The sequence below is a fragment of the Gymnoscopelus microlampas genome (genome assembly GCF_963454915.1).
Source record: "Gymnoscopelus microlampas genome assembly, chromosome: 12".
Taxonomy (NCBI): Eukaryota; Metazoa; Chordata; class Actinopteri; order Myctophiformes; family Myctophidae; genus Gymnoscopelus; species Gymnoscopelus microlampas.
In genome coordinates this window covers 51317716-51334070 of record NC_139949.1, presented here as the reverse complement: position 1 = coordinate 51334070, position 16355 = coordinate 51317716, and the positions used below count along the sequence as shown (strand labels likewise).

The following is a 16355-nucleotide window of genomic DNA, read 5'->3' as shown; positions in this document are numbered from 1 at the left end:
ATGAATAGAATGGTGGAGTGAGAGTTTGCTATAGTTTCTGTCTCATCAATGCAGGCAGGTCTGCAGTAAAGTACTAATCTGCGTTGCTAGGCACATTAGTGGCCACCAGATGGCCATATCGATTCATGCCCATGAAAGTTACACTGTTCTGAGTTCCAGTGTTTGTATGCATCAACAGGCTCTGTGCATAACTGTAGTCCCAGGTTTCCAATAATATGGTCAACTAAACGTGACACTGACTGACCTTTCAGGGTGTTCACTGGTGACCATGAGACGGCTGCTGTTGGCCAGCTGGTGGATGGTCTGGGCATAGTCCTCCAGGGCCTGCTCCAGAACCTGGTGCTTCTTCACCATGACCAGAGCACTCTGCTCGTCCTATAAGAACACACACACAGGAATAACTGAACCAACACTCAATAAAAGGTTCACTCTGTAAACTAGCCGAATATATAGAGACTCTTTGACACTTCAAATTCTCCCAGCTTGGATGTAAACAAGTGGCCTGACACTTTCTATCCGTCAGGGACATTACACCAGAACCACAGTCAAAAGCCACATCTCCCTTATTAATTATTATAGGCAAAACATTATCATTTATCCATTTGTAGCTCTGAGAGTGTACACATGTAATCTACAAGCTCACAAGACATCGCATCGTATTGTGAACTTGTAGATCAGTTATTTCCCGAATAGCCAAAGTATGAAATAGGGTTTAATTGGTATGTTTTGTAATAGATAAGATAGATATATACTTAATTAATCCCAAAGGAAATGTGTTCTGTTTAACAGCTCCAGTTGCCATACATTCATACAGATTTGTCAGTAAAAAGAAGCACAATGGATATATAAAATACATTATATCAATGGAAATAGAATGCAGTGAAAAACTATTAATTACATGTATAAGAAGTTCAAAATCCTAAATAATCCTAAGTAAGTAATAATCTAAATCTACAAAGTAGCAAGTTATGTCAAGTTTTCAAATAACTGTAGTGGTGTAAAACATACAGTGGTGGAAAGTAACTAAGTACATTTACTTACTTACTACTGAGGTATTTGTACTTTACTTTAGTATTTCCAATTTCGAATACTTTTACTTCTACTCCACTATATCTCAAAGGCAAATATTGTACTTTTACTCCACTACATTTATTTGAAAACTTTAGTTACTAGTTACTTTTCAGACATAAATTATGATACAATGAAACATACATTAACCACTTTAGCCGTATTTTATACCTAGGCTATTTGAAAATAGCAGATCTACAAGCTCGCATCGCGACGCGTTGTGAGCTTATAGATCTGCTATTTTCAAATATTTAGTACTTTTACTTTTGGTACTGTTTTAATTCTGGACTTTTACTTGTAACAGAGTATTTTTATATTGCAGTATCGGTACTTTTACTTAAGTAAAGAATTTGAGTACTTTTTCCACCACTGAAAACATAATAGTGAAATGGACATACTCGAGTAAAGTAAAAGTACAGTTCTTACCTTGGCCTTCTCCTCAGACATCATGTGCAGCTCCTGCTCCCCCATCCAGGCCTCGGCCTCGGCCCCGTCCGTGTAGAACTGCTGGGCGCGGTTGGCCTCCACCAGGCGGGCGTGGCGCTCGTCCGTCTCGGCGATGAGCTGCGCCCACAGGTCCTGCAGCTCCACCAGGCGGCCCTCCAGGGCCGACTGTCTGTCCCCGTCCACCTGGCTCTGGGTCTGGCCTCGCCTGTGGATGTCGTCGATGCGCGGCTGGTGGCCCTGGATCTCCTTCTGTAACGTCTGTGGACGGCGAGGGGAGAGGAGGAGGAGAGGAGGAGGCAGAGTGTCACTGGATGTGACAACTAGAGGGAGCGTAAACAACAATCTGGTACCACCCACCCATAAAACAAACATGGGTAAATTCTCCTTCTACAGCACAGCCACCCAGGTATGGAATAGTCTAACCCCATCCCTCAAAAAATGCAGTTCACTGGGCTCATTTAAAACAGCCCTAAAAACTCATCTTTCTGGAGGCCATAAGAGGAGGTAGTACCAGTGTCCCGGTAGACAGACGTATATATTTTATTTTTCATGCTTTTTTTTGTACATAGTGGTATTTTTTCTCTGTATTTGTATGTTGATATTTGAACTGTTTGGTTGCTACTATATATGTCTATGAAATCAATTCAAGGACCCCAACGGAAACAAGTCCGCAAGGACTTTTTTGGTCGGACCTTTTAGACAAAAGTATTATAAATGTAACTGTGTTGTTTTACATGCTTTTGCCTAATAAAAATTTCAATCGATCAATCAATGTTTTGTTTTGTTTGGGAGCTTGTCTTTCTGTTGTTCGAACATTTTGAGATCGCCAAATGGCCTGATCGGCGGTGTCAAGTGTTAATCCAGTAGGACCGGGAAAGCATCTGTGTCATTTTAAGATTTATTTGGCTATTAAAAAATATCAGATATACAAGCTCATAGCGCGGCACCGAGTGCCGCGCTATGAGCTTGTAGATCTGTTATTTTTTGAAAAGTTTGTGCAATGTGGCCGATTCTAATGTCTTATAGTAAATCCTAACAGTTTTTTGAAAAAACTTACGTTGCTATAATATCAGTGGTGCTCAAATGTTTTCATGTCAAGGACCCCCAAAATGATATGTATTTGACCGCAGACCCCCATCTCAAATTATGTTGTTTCAGGGACCCCCCAGAAGCAAATATTTGAGTAAAAATGTTTGCTCGTATATCTGCTGTTTTTTGAATAGCCAAAGAAATCTTAAAATGACACAAGATGCGTTCCCGGTCTTAATGATGATTAAACAGTGGAAGGTGTATGGGATCTGCATGTACTGTACCTGGTTCTTCTTGATGAGCAGTTGCACCGTGGGCAGATCTTTGCCGTGGTCTGTGGAGTTAGCCAGAGGCATCCTCTCCTTCACCCACAGCTGTACAGGAAACACAACAACACACACTGGGTAAAACAACTGACACAGAAGGAAACTAGACCCAACACCTACAGCATACATGGGCAACTGGCGGCCCGGGGGACACATGCGGCCCCCACCTTCACTTAATATCGGATTACTGATACACTATATTATTGATTTCAGCTGTTGCAATTCCAAACATGCAAACATGACCCGCTTTAATTACTTCAGTCTATAGTAGTAGCTTAATGTCTTTTTTGTGTCCAATGTATTTAAGTTCATAAAGTTAACATAAGTTTAACTAAATGCATTTGAAATAAAATAAAAATGTTACTTTTCAGGATTTTAATTCAAAAATAACCAAAAAAAAATCTGGATTCCAATTCAAAAAATAGCAAAAATAGCCGATCTACAAGCTCACAAGCTTGTAGATCGGCTATTTTTGCTACTTTTGTGTGACATGAATGGCGAAAAAAGTTAAAATACGGAGAGACAGTAGGCTATATGCAATGTGTGGAAATATAGTGGCCCTCTACATCATCAAAGTTGCCCACCCCTGACCTACAGTATAAGAAATGATTCATAGTCTTTTTTCCTGTGATGATGTAGAATTGTAAAGGTATTGTTGTGTGTGCGTACAACGTAAAACTAACATAAACACTGAAACAATTTCATGTTTTCTTTTTTCTCATATTACAAAGTTTAAATGGTGTACATTCCACTCGATATAACAAACACATACTGTAGCACGTTTAGGATCACAAAACACTCTCCACTTCTTCATTCAAATAAGTATCATCTTCAACTATACGCAGATTTAAATGTATCACACACAATTTGAAAGCTTAAAACCTGCACATTCATAATAAATTCATAATAAAAAAAAAATCACACCCAGTGGTCATCACAGACCCATGACTCACTTAAAAAAAACATAAATGTGTTTTTTTTTAAGTGCATAGTCCTATTTATAGGACTATGCACATGTGTCATGTGTCTCGCTAGCCAATTCAAGAAATAGCAGATCTGCAAGCTCATAGCGCGGCACTCGGTGCCGCGCTATGAGCTTGTATATCTGCTATTTTTGAATGGCCCAAAGAAATCTAAAAATCACACCCAGTGTGAAGTGGGCGGTGTGGTCACAGTGGTCATCACAGACCCATGACTCACTTAAAAAAAACATAAATGTGTTTTTTTTAAAGTGCATAGTCCTATTGATAGGACTATGCACATGTGTCATGTGTCTCGCTAGCCAATCACAGTGCTGAATAGAGTCAGCCAATAGAGTCAGCCAATCACAGTGCAGCTAGTGGTCATCACAGTGATGGAAGCTCACTTAAAGAAAAGTATAGATTTGCATTGAATGTGTAGGGGTGTACAATGGGTGGCCAATCACAGTGCAGGGTTAGGGGGGTACAATGGGTGGCCAATCACAGTGCAGCAAATGTCAATGTCCCAACCCTCACATATAGGGGCGGTTACACCGCCCAAAAATAAGAAAACTGAAAAAAAGCCTGTGTCCTACTTGCCAGCACATTCTATTGGACCCAATATCACAAACATAAAACTTTTTTTTTTTTTTGGAGTGAAGGTATACTCACAATCTCATCCTCCAGGTCCCTGTTGAACTGGTGGGCCTCCTTGGAGGCCAGCAGGCGTTGTCTCCTGGTGGTCAGGGGGTCCTGGAGCTCGGAGAAGCTGTCGGCCACGCGCCTCTGCTGGCCGTCCACCTCCGTCAGGCCCGCCTCCTCCTGGGTGAGGGCCAGGGCCTGGGACTGGAGAGAGTGCACCTCCTTCTCACGCACCTCCATCTGGTGCTCCAGCATCTAGGACAGGGTTTAACCAACAGTACCAGGGTTAGACTGTATGGGGAGCAACTCGTTTTAGCAGTCTTCTGATCCCGTCTAGTGAGAATTAGTGGATACTGATATAGACTGTTTGTTTCCATCGTGTGGAAAACCTGGTGAGGTCGAGGTTAGCGCTGGTTAGTCGTCAGCACAGAAACACCATTTAATAAATTAATTTAATGCCTCTTTAATCTGCTCTGAGGAAGGCTGCGGCCGAAACGCGTTAGCGTTTCCCGCAATAAAATGAGAAACTGAGCCGCTGTCTTGCAGTATTTATTTTGGAGTGCCGCTTTTTCCACTTAGGTGGTTTTTGATTTGATTTGTATACATAGCTGAGCACCCACTGCCTAAACTAAGAAGCGCACCAGTTTTTCTTTCTTACCATTTAATAAAAGTCTGCATGGATCAGGAGTAATTCTCTTCAACACTATGTATTTATATAATTTAAAGATTTATAAGGATTCCAACGCGCTTTGCTACTCTGGGATGGCTCAGGGTAGAAGACAGAGTGAAGCAAATATCACTGGGATTGGTATTTAAGATAGTCAAAGAGACAGTGCCTTCAATACCCTCATAGCATGTCGAACTACTTCTCCCACGGGAGTGACACCCACAGCCACAACATAATCACGTAATTTTCCAAACACAGTGGAGACTAAAGCAAAGATAGTTTTCATCTTGGACTAAAGACAGCGAAAGTGAGATAAACTTGAAGGAGTAGTTCACCCAAAAAATTACTTATTTTCTATCAATTGCGCACCCCATGAAGCCTTGAATTGATGGATTTATTTTTGTTTTTGTGGCATTCCAATGCCAATAAGTGTATCCGGTAGGAGACACAAATAATCTACTTTGTGTCTCCTACCGGATACATTAGCCGGTAGGAGACGAGAATCAAATTATTGGTTTAGGAATGCCACAAAAACTAAAATAAATCCATGGATTCAAGGCTTCATAGGGTGTACAATTGATAGAAAATAAGTCATTTTTTTGGTGAACTACTCCCTTAACTGAAGATTTAAAAGAAAAAAAGGGAGGAATATAAGTTTGGCGTGGGAGTGATTTAATGAAGTTCTTAACCCTGCCGACGACTGGATATGTCTTATGAAAAGTTGCGCTGTGAGAAAGTGATGGGATACGGAGGGCTTGCTGTTACCATGGATAATGTATACAATCACTACATCAGTGTGTGGTGAGTGACATTGTTTGTACAAGTACGTATCCATATAGAATCCCATGTGCATCCCTGCGGTGCGGTTGGTGCGGATCTATAAATAGGATAATATAATCAATGCGGTTGGATGACGGATGGATAATGAATGTGTACACGTGGATTAGGGTGGCGAAAAAGCGCACATCTCTATTGCACAGTAATGTTACAAGATCAACTGCTGAAATGGCTAGAGCAAAATGTAAATACATAAACCTACATGAGCCTGAACAAGAGATAAGACCCACACAATGGGGCTTTGAGAGCTGTATGTTTTGGGGGCGACGCGTATTATTAGAGATGCTCTCTCATGAGGAGCAAAGAGGATGTCTGCAAAAAAAGCTGTGTTCCTCCCTCCCTGTTCCACCTGACACATAGAACATAACCCTCTGTTCCACCTGACACATAGAACAGAACCCTCATTGTTTAGACCTGGTCTCTTCACTCCAGCTGTGCGCTGAACCCAGACAATCTCATCAACACTGATATACAAGATTTATGGCAAGTCATAATCTACTCGACCTTCCTGCACACAGAATATAGCCAGCAAAGAGGCCCCAAGTATCACGATAAAGTTTGAAGACAACACTCATGAAAGTCCCAGGAACAATCATACCCTTTTAGTACAATCCTCCCTCCCTTATGCTACGAAGCCAAGGTGAAGGTAAAAACTATAAATGTAAGCCCTCAATCAACCCTCACTTTTTCTGTCATGTCAAGTCTGAATGAAAAGACATTTACAATCAAATTGAGTTTAAAATAATTTAAATCCATCTAGTTTCTAAAATAAAAACAGACATCTTTCTCTAAGTTCCTCTGGTAGAAAGACAGAGTCGAGGCATCTGTCAGGCAGCTTTGATTCGGTTACAATGGAGATTTTAGAATATATGTTTTTATAACGTTTAAAGTAGTAGTGAATGAACAGACAGTAACCCTTACATCGAGTTTAAAACCATCCATCTAGTGTCTAAAACAGACACATTTCTTCCTCTGATAGATGAACAAAGTCAAGGCATCTGGCAGGCAGCTTTGATTTTGCAACAATGGGGATTGTGGAATAAATGTTTTTTTATAACAACGTCTAAAAGTGTATATTGAAGTTATCACATCACATCCAGTTCAGAAGAGCCTTGAATGTATTTTTGTTTATTTCATTTTGAGGTGAAATGTTGTCATAAGCCGATCACGACTTTACTCCAAGCGCGTCAAGTGAAACAATTAAAAATGTTATTTAGATGGCACGTTATTAAGACAAATACTAGGTTTGATGTTTTATCAGGTATCCTACTTTCTTGGAGGCACTACCTCATTTGGGCCCTGCTCAGGAGGTGGAACTAGAACTTGTACTTTTTTTAAAGATACAGCACAAATAGCTGATCTAGAACGCACTGTCAGCTTGTAGATAAGCTATTTATCTTTTTTTTAAATGAAATACCTCCCTGTTTGTTGTTACAATTACAATTTAGGCATTTAGCAGACGTTTTTTATCCAGAGCGACTTACAGTAAGCAAGATAAACCAGTGGTGTGTTCTAGATTTTTTTGCAAGGTATATGATTATTCCCTGCCTCCCACACGCACGGCATGCGGGCGTCTATAATGAATTTTAAACGTAAACATTTTGCGCGTGTGTGGCCCACAAAAACATTGAATGTGAAAATGTTGTGCCCACACGCAATATGCTTATAATATATACGCAAGATGCGTCTATACGCAAGAGGCATCAGATGGGGTGAGAGGACGCTTACAAGTCGGGGCTGCAGCGAAACTCTTAAAGGGTAAGACCACTTTGGTAGAGGTTTGGGTTGTGTAGTTACCTTGCCATGATGTAACTCCAAAGATGGGCAAGAAATCAGAAATAATTGCTCCATTGATTAGAAATTGATAATTCAAAATATGCTCCTCATTGACTTACATTGTACGGTAAAACAGCTCTCAAAGTCACTCTTTTAGCACAGAAATGAACCCAAACATAGCTGATTCAGACAATATAGAGCATCACCAAACCCAGTACTGTTTGTTTTTTTAATAAAAATGTTAACTTCCTGCTGATTTTACTATTTGAAGATCTGGATCCGGATCCGCCGATCCAGTCCGGGTTTTCTACTTATTAAAAATGGCAAAATCAACAGGAAGTTGACATTTTTGTTTAAAAAAAAAAACAGTACTGGGTTTGGTGATGTTCTATATTGTCTGAATCAACTTTGTTTGCGCTCATTTCTGTGCTAAAAGAGTGACTTTGAGAGCTGTTTTACCGCACAATGTAAGTCAATGAGGAGCATATTTTGAATTATACATTTCTAATCAATGGCGCAATTATTTTTTATTTCTTGCCCACCTTTGGAGTTACATCATGGCAAGGTAACTACACAACCCAAACCTCTACCAAAGTGGTCTTGCCCTTTAAACAGATCGCTTTGAAAGAACTGCTTTTTTTTTAGCGGTGGTCGTAGTCCCATCTTTGTTTCCAAGAGTGGGAGCAGACTGAACTAAAACCAACATTTCATTGCCTTCATGCTGTGCTATGACGCGCATACGCCAATACACTGCCTGATTAGAGTACTTCATTAGTATTCGCGACGTTGAGTTAATGTGTGAATTCCGTCGCAGCCATTACTTAGTTATCACCTCAAGAACAATAGCTACACACATGATAAGCCATCAACAGAGTTAGCCCACATTCTTGCTGCCTCCCAGCCACTCCTGGGCTAACCTGGCGTCACCAGTCTTTCCACCTCGGAGGAAACTCCAGGGCAGTAGTAGCGTATCAGACCGTATCAACGTATCAGATACGCTGTTTTGAACAGTTTTTGAAGGTATACGGTGGCGACGTAAAAAATCTACAGGGCATACTACGTATACAGCGTACCACGGTACAACACATCACTGAGATAAACACATACATCAAATGATATATTCAAAGATTTGCACAAATGTTCCAAGATTTTTCAAAACAAATAGCAGATCTACAAGCTCATGGCGTGGCACTCAGTGCCGCACCATGAGCTTGCAGATCTGCTATTTTTGAATAGCCAAAGACATCTTAATGGATTAACCCTTCGTAGTGGGAAAAGGAACCAAACAGTGGACTTAGTGCCTCACCTGGTGCTTCTGCAGCAGGATGTTGACGCTGGTCAGGTCCTTGCCGTAGTCGTCGCTGTGGAGCTGACCTCCCAGGTTCTTCAGCCACACGTCCAGGGCGGAGCAGCTCTGGGTGAACAGCTCGGCCCGGTTGGCATCGAACAGGCACTGGGCCTTGGTCTGGGTGGTGGCCTCCAGGTCCTCCCACTGACGCTGCAGGTCGGCCAGGGTCTGCTGGACCACCGGCTCCAGCTCCGGCTTCTCCTGGACCAGAGCCTGGCCCTCCTGAGGATGACATTATCACATGGAACCGTGATGATCACAGTTTGTCCTTTTATCTTATTTATTTATTCACCTTAATCTTATTAAAACATGTATTCAGGGTTTATTATAGTGAGCACTTTTCATTTTCATCCTACCCTTTACAGCTTTGATAAAATCAAGGCTTTCCTCAGAATACCTGACAATATAACCGAAACCAACCGGATCCAACATTGAGAAGCCGGAATCGGTTCCATTCAATACTACAGTATGTATGATTGCTTATTACACGGCTTGGTTGAATGCTCGATTCTGATTGGTCAGTCATCGGTCATTATTTCTGGATAATGACCGATGAGCTCTATAACGGACCGCTGTGTAATCAGAGACTCAGAACACCTGCTCATGTCAACCTGTGCTGCTTGGTTATATGCTTTATCCAACATGACAGCCATGTAAACAAACAACCAATGTCATTTACAACTAAACGTTGCTCTCAAGAATGTTTTTGAAAACATTTGAAGTGAGAAATAGACGATGCAATAACCGAGAAGTCATTCTATTTGATCCACTGCGCTTCCTTGTTTATCGTGGCACAACAACGGGGGAATACCAAAACGCTCGCCCCAAAACACAGTCGCCCCGGGGCAAATCCGGCGGTATTACAGGCAAATCGGCAGTAAATAGAATGGGGGGCGAGTGTGTTTTGGGGCGAGTTTTTTTCCATTTCGTCATTTGTTTTTGCGAGGCGAACTTGTCCGCCCAGCCCAATACTTATGGAATACTTTCATTGCCGTAAGCAAGGAAATACTTCGTTTTGTTGTTACTTTTGGGTAAATGTATTTATGTATTTATTAAGTAGCCGTGTAATAAGCGGCCCCTTCAGGGCCCCTTCAAGCGGCCCCTTCAGGGCGATTAACCACCTCGGCTGCGCCTCGGTGGTTAATCGCCCTGTCGGGCTTTAAATTTCAATAATGACTACCTCCCCATGCATTATCCCTTGCATAGCCAATATGTTTATCAAAAAATACATAGTTTAGATTTTGTAAAACATATAGGAATTGTTAACACATGGGGTGCCAAAACCGTATATATACTGTTTTGCAAAAGGTGCAAAAAGTTACGCGGAGTGCCATAACCGTACCAGTACGGTTTTGGTATCTTTTTGTTTTTTTTGGTTTTTCTCCACACGGGAGGGACTAGAGCAGCTCTGGGAGTACCCATTGTGATCCTGAGAAGGATCGGCCAGATAGATCACCGGAAACAAAAACATGGCTCCCATCCTCTTCCTGTCTATTTCCTTCTTTAAAACGCCTATATCTCCGAATCTGTTTCCGGTGGGGAAAACCGGTCATGCGCGATGCGCGATCCCCCCCCCCCGTTGTAACTCGCGAGTGAAATGTTATGGTTCCAGGCTGTAGCCAGGGTCATCGCGCTACATGAATGGATGCTTTTTTTTACATGGATTTGCTCGTCGTGGAGTCTAGATATTTAAACAGCAAAGCGCAGTCAATGGGGAGAATGCTGGCACCCACGGTAAGTTGTTATGAAAAAATGCTGGCACCCGATGTGTTAAGAGCGAATGGTTAAAATCCTACAGGATCCCAACCCTAAGTGCATGGAGATGCATGGATCTCCTGGACATACAGTAGCTCCTGGATACCAAGGTTATTACTTATTTTTTTATTTGGTGCAGGATTGAAAAGGGCCGAAAGTATTCAAAAAAACTAAAACTAATAAAAACGAACTAAAACTATTAGCATTATCTAAAATACAAACTAATACAAACTAGCAAATCTGCTCTAGAAACTAATTCAAACTAACTGAATTAGAAAAAAAAAATCTTAACAAACTAAAAGTAAACTAAAATGAAAAATCCAAAACTATTATAACCTTGCTGGACACATGCAGTTCTATTATGGTGCTAAACTGTACCTTATCGATTTTGTCCAGCCAGTCCTTGTTGGAGGCCAGTTCGGCCATGAAGGCCTGGTGCTTCTGCCACTTGCTGTGGAGGTTCCTGGCCTCGTCGTAGGACATGTCCTGAGCCGTCAGCATCTTCTCATTGATCCACAGCGTCAGCTACACGGAGAACACAACAGTCAGACAACAGTCAGCATCTTCTCATTGATCCACAGTGTTAGCTACACACACAACACAACAGTCAGGAACAGTGTCAGCTACACACACAACACAACAGTCAGGAACAGTGTCAGCTACACACATACAACACAACAGTCAGGAACAGTGTCAGCTACACACACAACACAACAGTCAGGAACAGTGTCAGCTACACACACAACACAACAGTCAGGAACAGTGTCAGCTACACACACAACACAACAGTCAGGAACAGTGTCAGCTACACACACAACACAACAGTCAGTACAGTGTCAACCACACACAGAACACAATATTCCTACAGTACCTCCTGTCCGTCTTGAAGGAAGTGCTGAAGCTCGCGGTTGTCCTTCAACTTGGCCAGCAGTTCATTTGCAGCCTGCTTGTTCTTCTGATGCCTGGAGGAGATAAACAACAACGGTAAAAAACCCAGTGAAAGTCTCATCATTCAATCCGGCAACGCATCTGTGTCATTTTAGATTTCTTTGGCTATTAAAAAATATATATTTGGTGCCGCGCTATGAGCTTGTACATGTGCTATTTTTGAAAAAAGGAAATTGAGAAAATGTGTGCAAATCTTTGAATATATATATACATTTTTAACTCAAATCTTTGCTTCTGGGGGTCCCTGGAACAAAAACAATTGAGATGGGGGGGTCCACGGACAAATACATATCATTTTGGGGGCTCCTTGACATGACAAAAGTTTGAGAACCACTGATATAATACCATCATACGTTTTTTTCAAAGAACACTTCTGGATTTAGAAGACATTTGTAGAATCCCCAGAAGCAAAGATTTGAGTTTAAAAAATAAACAAATATATATACAAAGATTTGCACAGAGCTTGTAAAAACTGCTATAAGAAAAGAAATGTTAAAATGACACAGATGCGTTCCCGGTCTTAAGGGATTAAATCACAGGCTCTCCTCAGCTTAGACTAGATCAATAAGCATACAGTAGCAGCAGTAGTAATGTTCTGCACATAAGTCAAGTTTTGAGGCACTGTTACTTTACTTGAGTACATTTTTCAATACTTTATACTACTACTCCACTACATCGCATAAGCAAATATTGTTTAACTTTTTCTCCACAACAATTATTGGAAGCTTTATAATTGTATTATTGTAGATTTAGATTATTATTAACAAACATACAGTGCATTTACCTATAAAGCCTCGTTTTATACTTCGGCTATTTGAAAATAGCCTATATACAAGCTCAACACATTGCCATGTGACGCATTGTGAGTCTTGGCACATTTTGAGTATTCTTACTTTGGTACTGTAAGTGTGATGCCAGTATTTGTTTAGCTTTTTCTCACTCAAGTAACATTTTTAATACAGGCATTGTACTTGTACTTTTATATTGTGGCATACCTTTAATTAAGTACAAATAAATCGGAGCTTCACAGCAACACTGACCTCTCCTGGATGGAGTCTGCCTTCTCCTGGATCTTGTCTGCGTTGGCGTTGCCCTCGTTGATGAGGCGCCGGCCCGCCTCCACCACGCCGCTGATCTTCTCCTCGCTGGCCTCCACCGTGGTCAGGAAGTCCTCGTGCTTCTTGATGGCCTCCTCCGCCCCCTGGAGGGTGGTGGGCATCTCTGTGTGGGACAGCACGTACTCCTGTACAGGAACAAAACATTATAGACTTTAGTTTATATCTCTGCATGGGACAGCATGTACTCCTGTACCAAGAACATATTATATATGTTAGTTGTACAGACTCTGTACAGATAGCACACCCCAGTATATCACCCCAGCCAACATACATGTACTTAGTGTAAAAGACCAACACCTTAGCACCATCTCAGAACCTTATATCCCACCGTCTACCCTCTCTGCTAGAGTTCTCAAATTCTGCCCGAACCCGACCCGACGTTTTCAGGCCGGGAAGGGTCCAAAATCTATGCTAATTAGTCGGGCCGGGCTGAGCCTCGTGGAGTCATACATCAATTTATAGATATGATGTCATAGACCCTGTACATCATAGGTTACGGAAGTCAAAGGATGGCCACAAGTTAGACAGAAAACAGGGAGAGAGAGATGGGGAGTGACACGCAGCAAAGGCCGTCGGGATCAGGACTCGAACCTGCGACATCGGTCTCAGTCTGAATACTCCAGACACCAAAGCCTGACATATATATTATCATAAGATGACGACGCTCAGATAAAAATGGCTGATCTACAAGCTCACAATGTGTCTCGATGCGAAGAGCATAAGTTAAGCAAGTTAACTTATGCTCTTAGGTCGACGATGTCTGAATACACAAATGTGATGCACAGTCAGGCCTGAAGATGGAGCTTGAGAAACTAATGGATTCGCCTGCAGTACAGTATATGAACCAAGCCTTAACGCAGCCAGCTCCATCAGACCGTTTCAGGTTATCACGTCGGCTCATGAGGCAAGGCCAGTTTAAAATGTGTCTGGCAGTTATAAAGCGGTTAATATTACTTCTTTGCAGGGATACAGATGGCTGTGCCGGACGGCCGTTCAGCCAGAACGCAGCCAAAAAAAAACCCTGCAAGCTGGAAGCATCGCGTCCGGTATATGAGAGACACATTTTGACAACGGTGATAAATGGCTCTGGTTTTATCACATTATCCCATTAAGACCTGGAACGCATCTGTGTCACTTTACATTTCTTTGTATATTCAAAAATAGCAGATCTACAAGCTCATAGCGCGGCACCGAGTGCCGCGCTATGAGCTTGTAGATCTGCTATTTTTGAAAAATCTTGAAAAACATTTTTTTTTTTTTTTCCCAAAAACTGTTAGGATTTAGATTTTTTTTAAGAATGGCGTCAGGTTTTAATGGGTTATATCTGTGTGTCACCTTGAAGTTGCAGTGGTACATCTGTTGATTTGTTGAGTGTTGGGAAACGGGGCCTAACGCGGGCTGTCTCCCCCCCCCCACCCCCCCGGGCTGACTGAAATCACCATATGACCTACTTACTCAGCAGCCTTCCAGCACGTCACTGCTGGGAGGCTGTGAGCAGAGCTCTCTGTACACACAGGCCAACAAAACCAAGCTTAACCCATTAAGACCGGGGTGGGAACGCCTCCGTGCCATTTTAAGACTCCTTTGGCTATTCAAAAAAATAGCAGATCTACAAGCTCATAGCGCTATGAGCTTGTAGATGCATTTTTTTTTTTTAATCGTGTAACATTTTGTGAAAATCTTTGAATATATATTTTCAAAAAGCGAACATTTTTAACTCAAATATTTGCTTCTGGGGGGGACCCCGGAACAACGTATTTTGAGATGGGGGGTCCTCCACGGCCAAATACATATAGTTTTGGGGGTCCTTGACATGAAAAAGTTTGAGCACCGCTGATTATAGCAACTTAACTTTTTTCCAAAACTGTTAGAAGACATTTGTAGAATCGTCCAGAAGCAAAGATTTGACTTAAAACATATGTATTCAATGATTCGCACACATTTTCACGATTCTTCAAAAATAGTAGATCTACAAGCTCATAGCGCGGCACTCGGTGCCGCGCTATGAGCTTTTAGATCTGCTATTTTTGAAGAAAGAAATCTAAAAAACAATGACAGAGATGCGTTCCCGGTCTTAATGCGTTAACACACTGCAGTCAATGACACATTATGTAGCGTCTGAAGTTTATGCTGCGTCATTTAGGCCGTGGGTCCAATCTGTCCAGCTAAGAGTTGTTTTTCTTGTTCCTGGACATTTCCAGCCTAGCATAAATACGTAGCGCTCCCATCCAAAACAATTCCAAAACATAAAACGCCTCAGTGGACACACACGCCCCCCCTTAGGCTTTTGAAGTGTCCATTTATCACGACTTGTTGTTTGGTTTGTTCATTTATCATAAAGGCAACTTTGTCAATCTTTGAATAATTCGTTTTCCCCGCTTCACTTTTTTCAGTTCTTTTACTATATAGAATGGTGGCGCTCAGGGCCCTGGGGTAAAGTACCTATCCACCACCACAGAGTCTAGAGACAAATTACAATACTCAAATGTGCCACGCTATGAGCTTGTAGATCTGCTATTTTCGGAAAAAAATGTGAAAAAGTTAGAAAATCGTGAAAAATCATGAAAAAGTTTGAGAACCACTAATATTATAGCAAAATAACAAACAAAAAAAGATATTTGTAGAATCTTAGAATTTGTAGACCACCAAAATGATTTGGTTGCAGACCACCCATCTCAAAATATTTAGTTCCAGGGACCCCCAGAAGCAAAGATTTGAGTTAAACATATATATATTGAAAGATTTGCACACATTAAAAAAAAAAAAAATCTGATCTACAAGCTCATACCTTGTAGATCTACTATTTTTGAATAGCCAAATACATCTAAAATGACACAGATGCGTTCCCGGATTGAACGCGTTATCTTCATATTCAAATTATTTGTAAAATAAAGCCCTACTTGATCATACTACAGCGTCACGCGAAAGCATCAAAAGTAGCAGATCTGCAAGCGGCGCGTTTCGAGCTTGTAGATCTGCTACTTTTGAAATGTTTGAATTTGAATCCTGACATCTAACAGTTTTGGCGATATAAGGTGCCTTCAGCACAACATTATCCACGTGGGTTCTTCTTCATGGTTCTCACCTGGCTATGATACATTCTGAACACACGGTAGGGCTGTCAACTTTCCTCAGAAATGATATTCGAATTGGCAGATATTTGAATATATTAGAATATTATTATTATAATTATTAAAAAAAAATTAAAGTTAAAAAATTATTACAAAAAACGATGTATCGAGTGCTCGATCCAATAAAACATATCTTTTGTTTGTTTTTATAACTTGATACATGTTTTTTGTATTGTCCCTGTCAAATAAACAAAAAAAATAACTTTTAAAAAAAATATTCAAATATTAATTTTCATATTTGAATACACATATTTTCCCAATATTCGAATAATATTCGAATATCGAATATTCTTTTGACAGCCCT

General features: G+C 41.1%; 1 protein-coding gene across 1 annotated transcript in view; it reads right to left on the bottom strand.

The window, feature by feature from the left end:
- sptbn2 (spectrin, beta, non-erythrocytic 2) overlaps positions 1-16355 on the bottom strand; it is a 144268-nt gene that overhangs the window by 20628 nt on the left and 107285 nt on the right. The window contains exons 20-27 of the mRNA XM_084073222.1: positions 12843-13045; positions 11726-11816; positions 11233-11379; positions 9058-9321; positions 4502-4726; positions 2829-2918; positions 1495-1773; positions 245-375 (exon numbers count right to left, since the gene is read on the bottom strand). Coding sequence (XP_083929348.1) covers positions 245-375; positions 1495-1773; positions 2829-2918; positions 4502-4726; positions 9058-9321; positions 11233-11379; positions 11726-11816; positions 12843-13045 — 1430 coding nt within the window. The remainder of the gene's footprint in view (positions 1-244; positions 376-1494; positions 1774-2828; positions 2919-4501; positions 4727-9057; positions 9322-11232; positions 11380-11725; positions 11817-12842; positions 13046-16355) is intronic.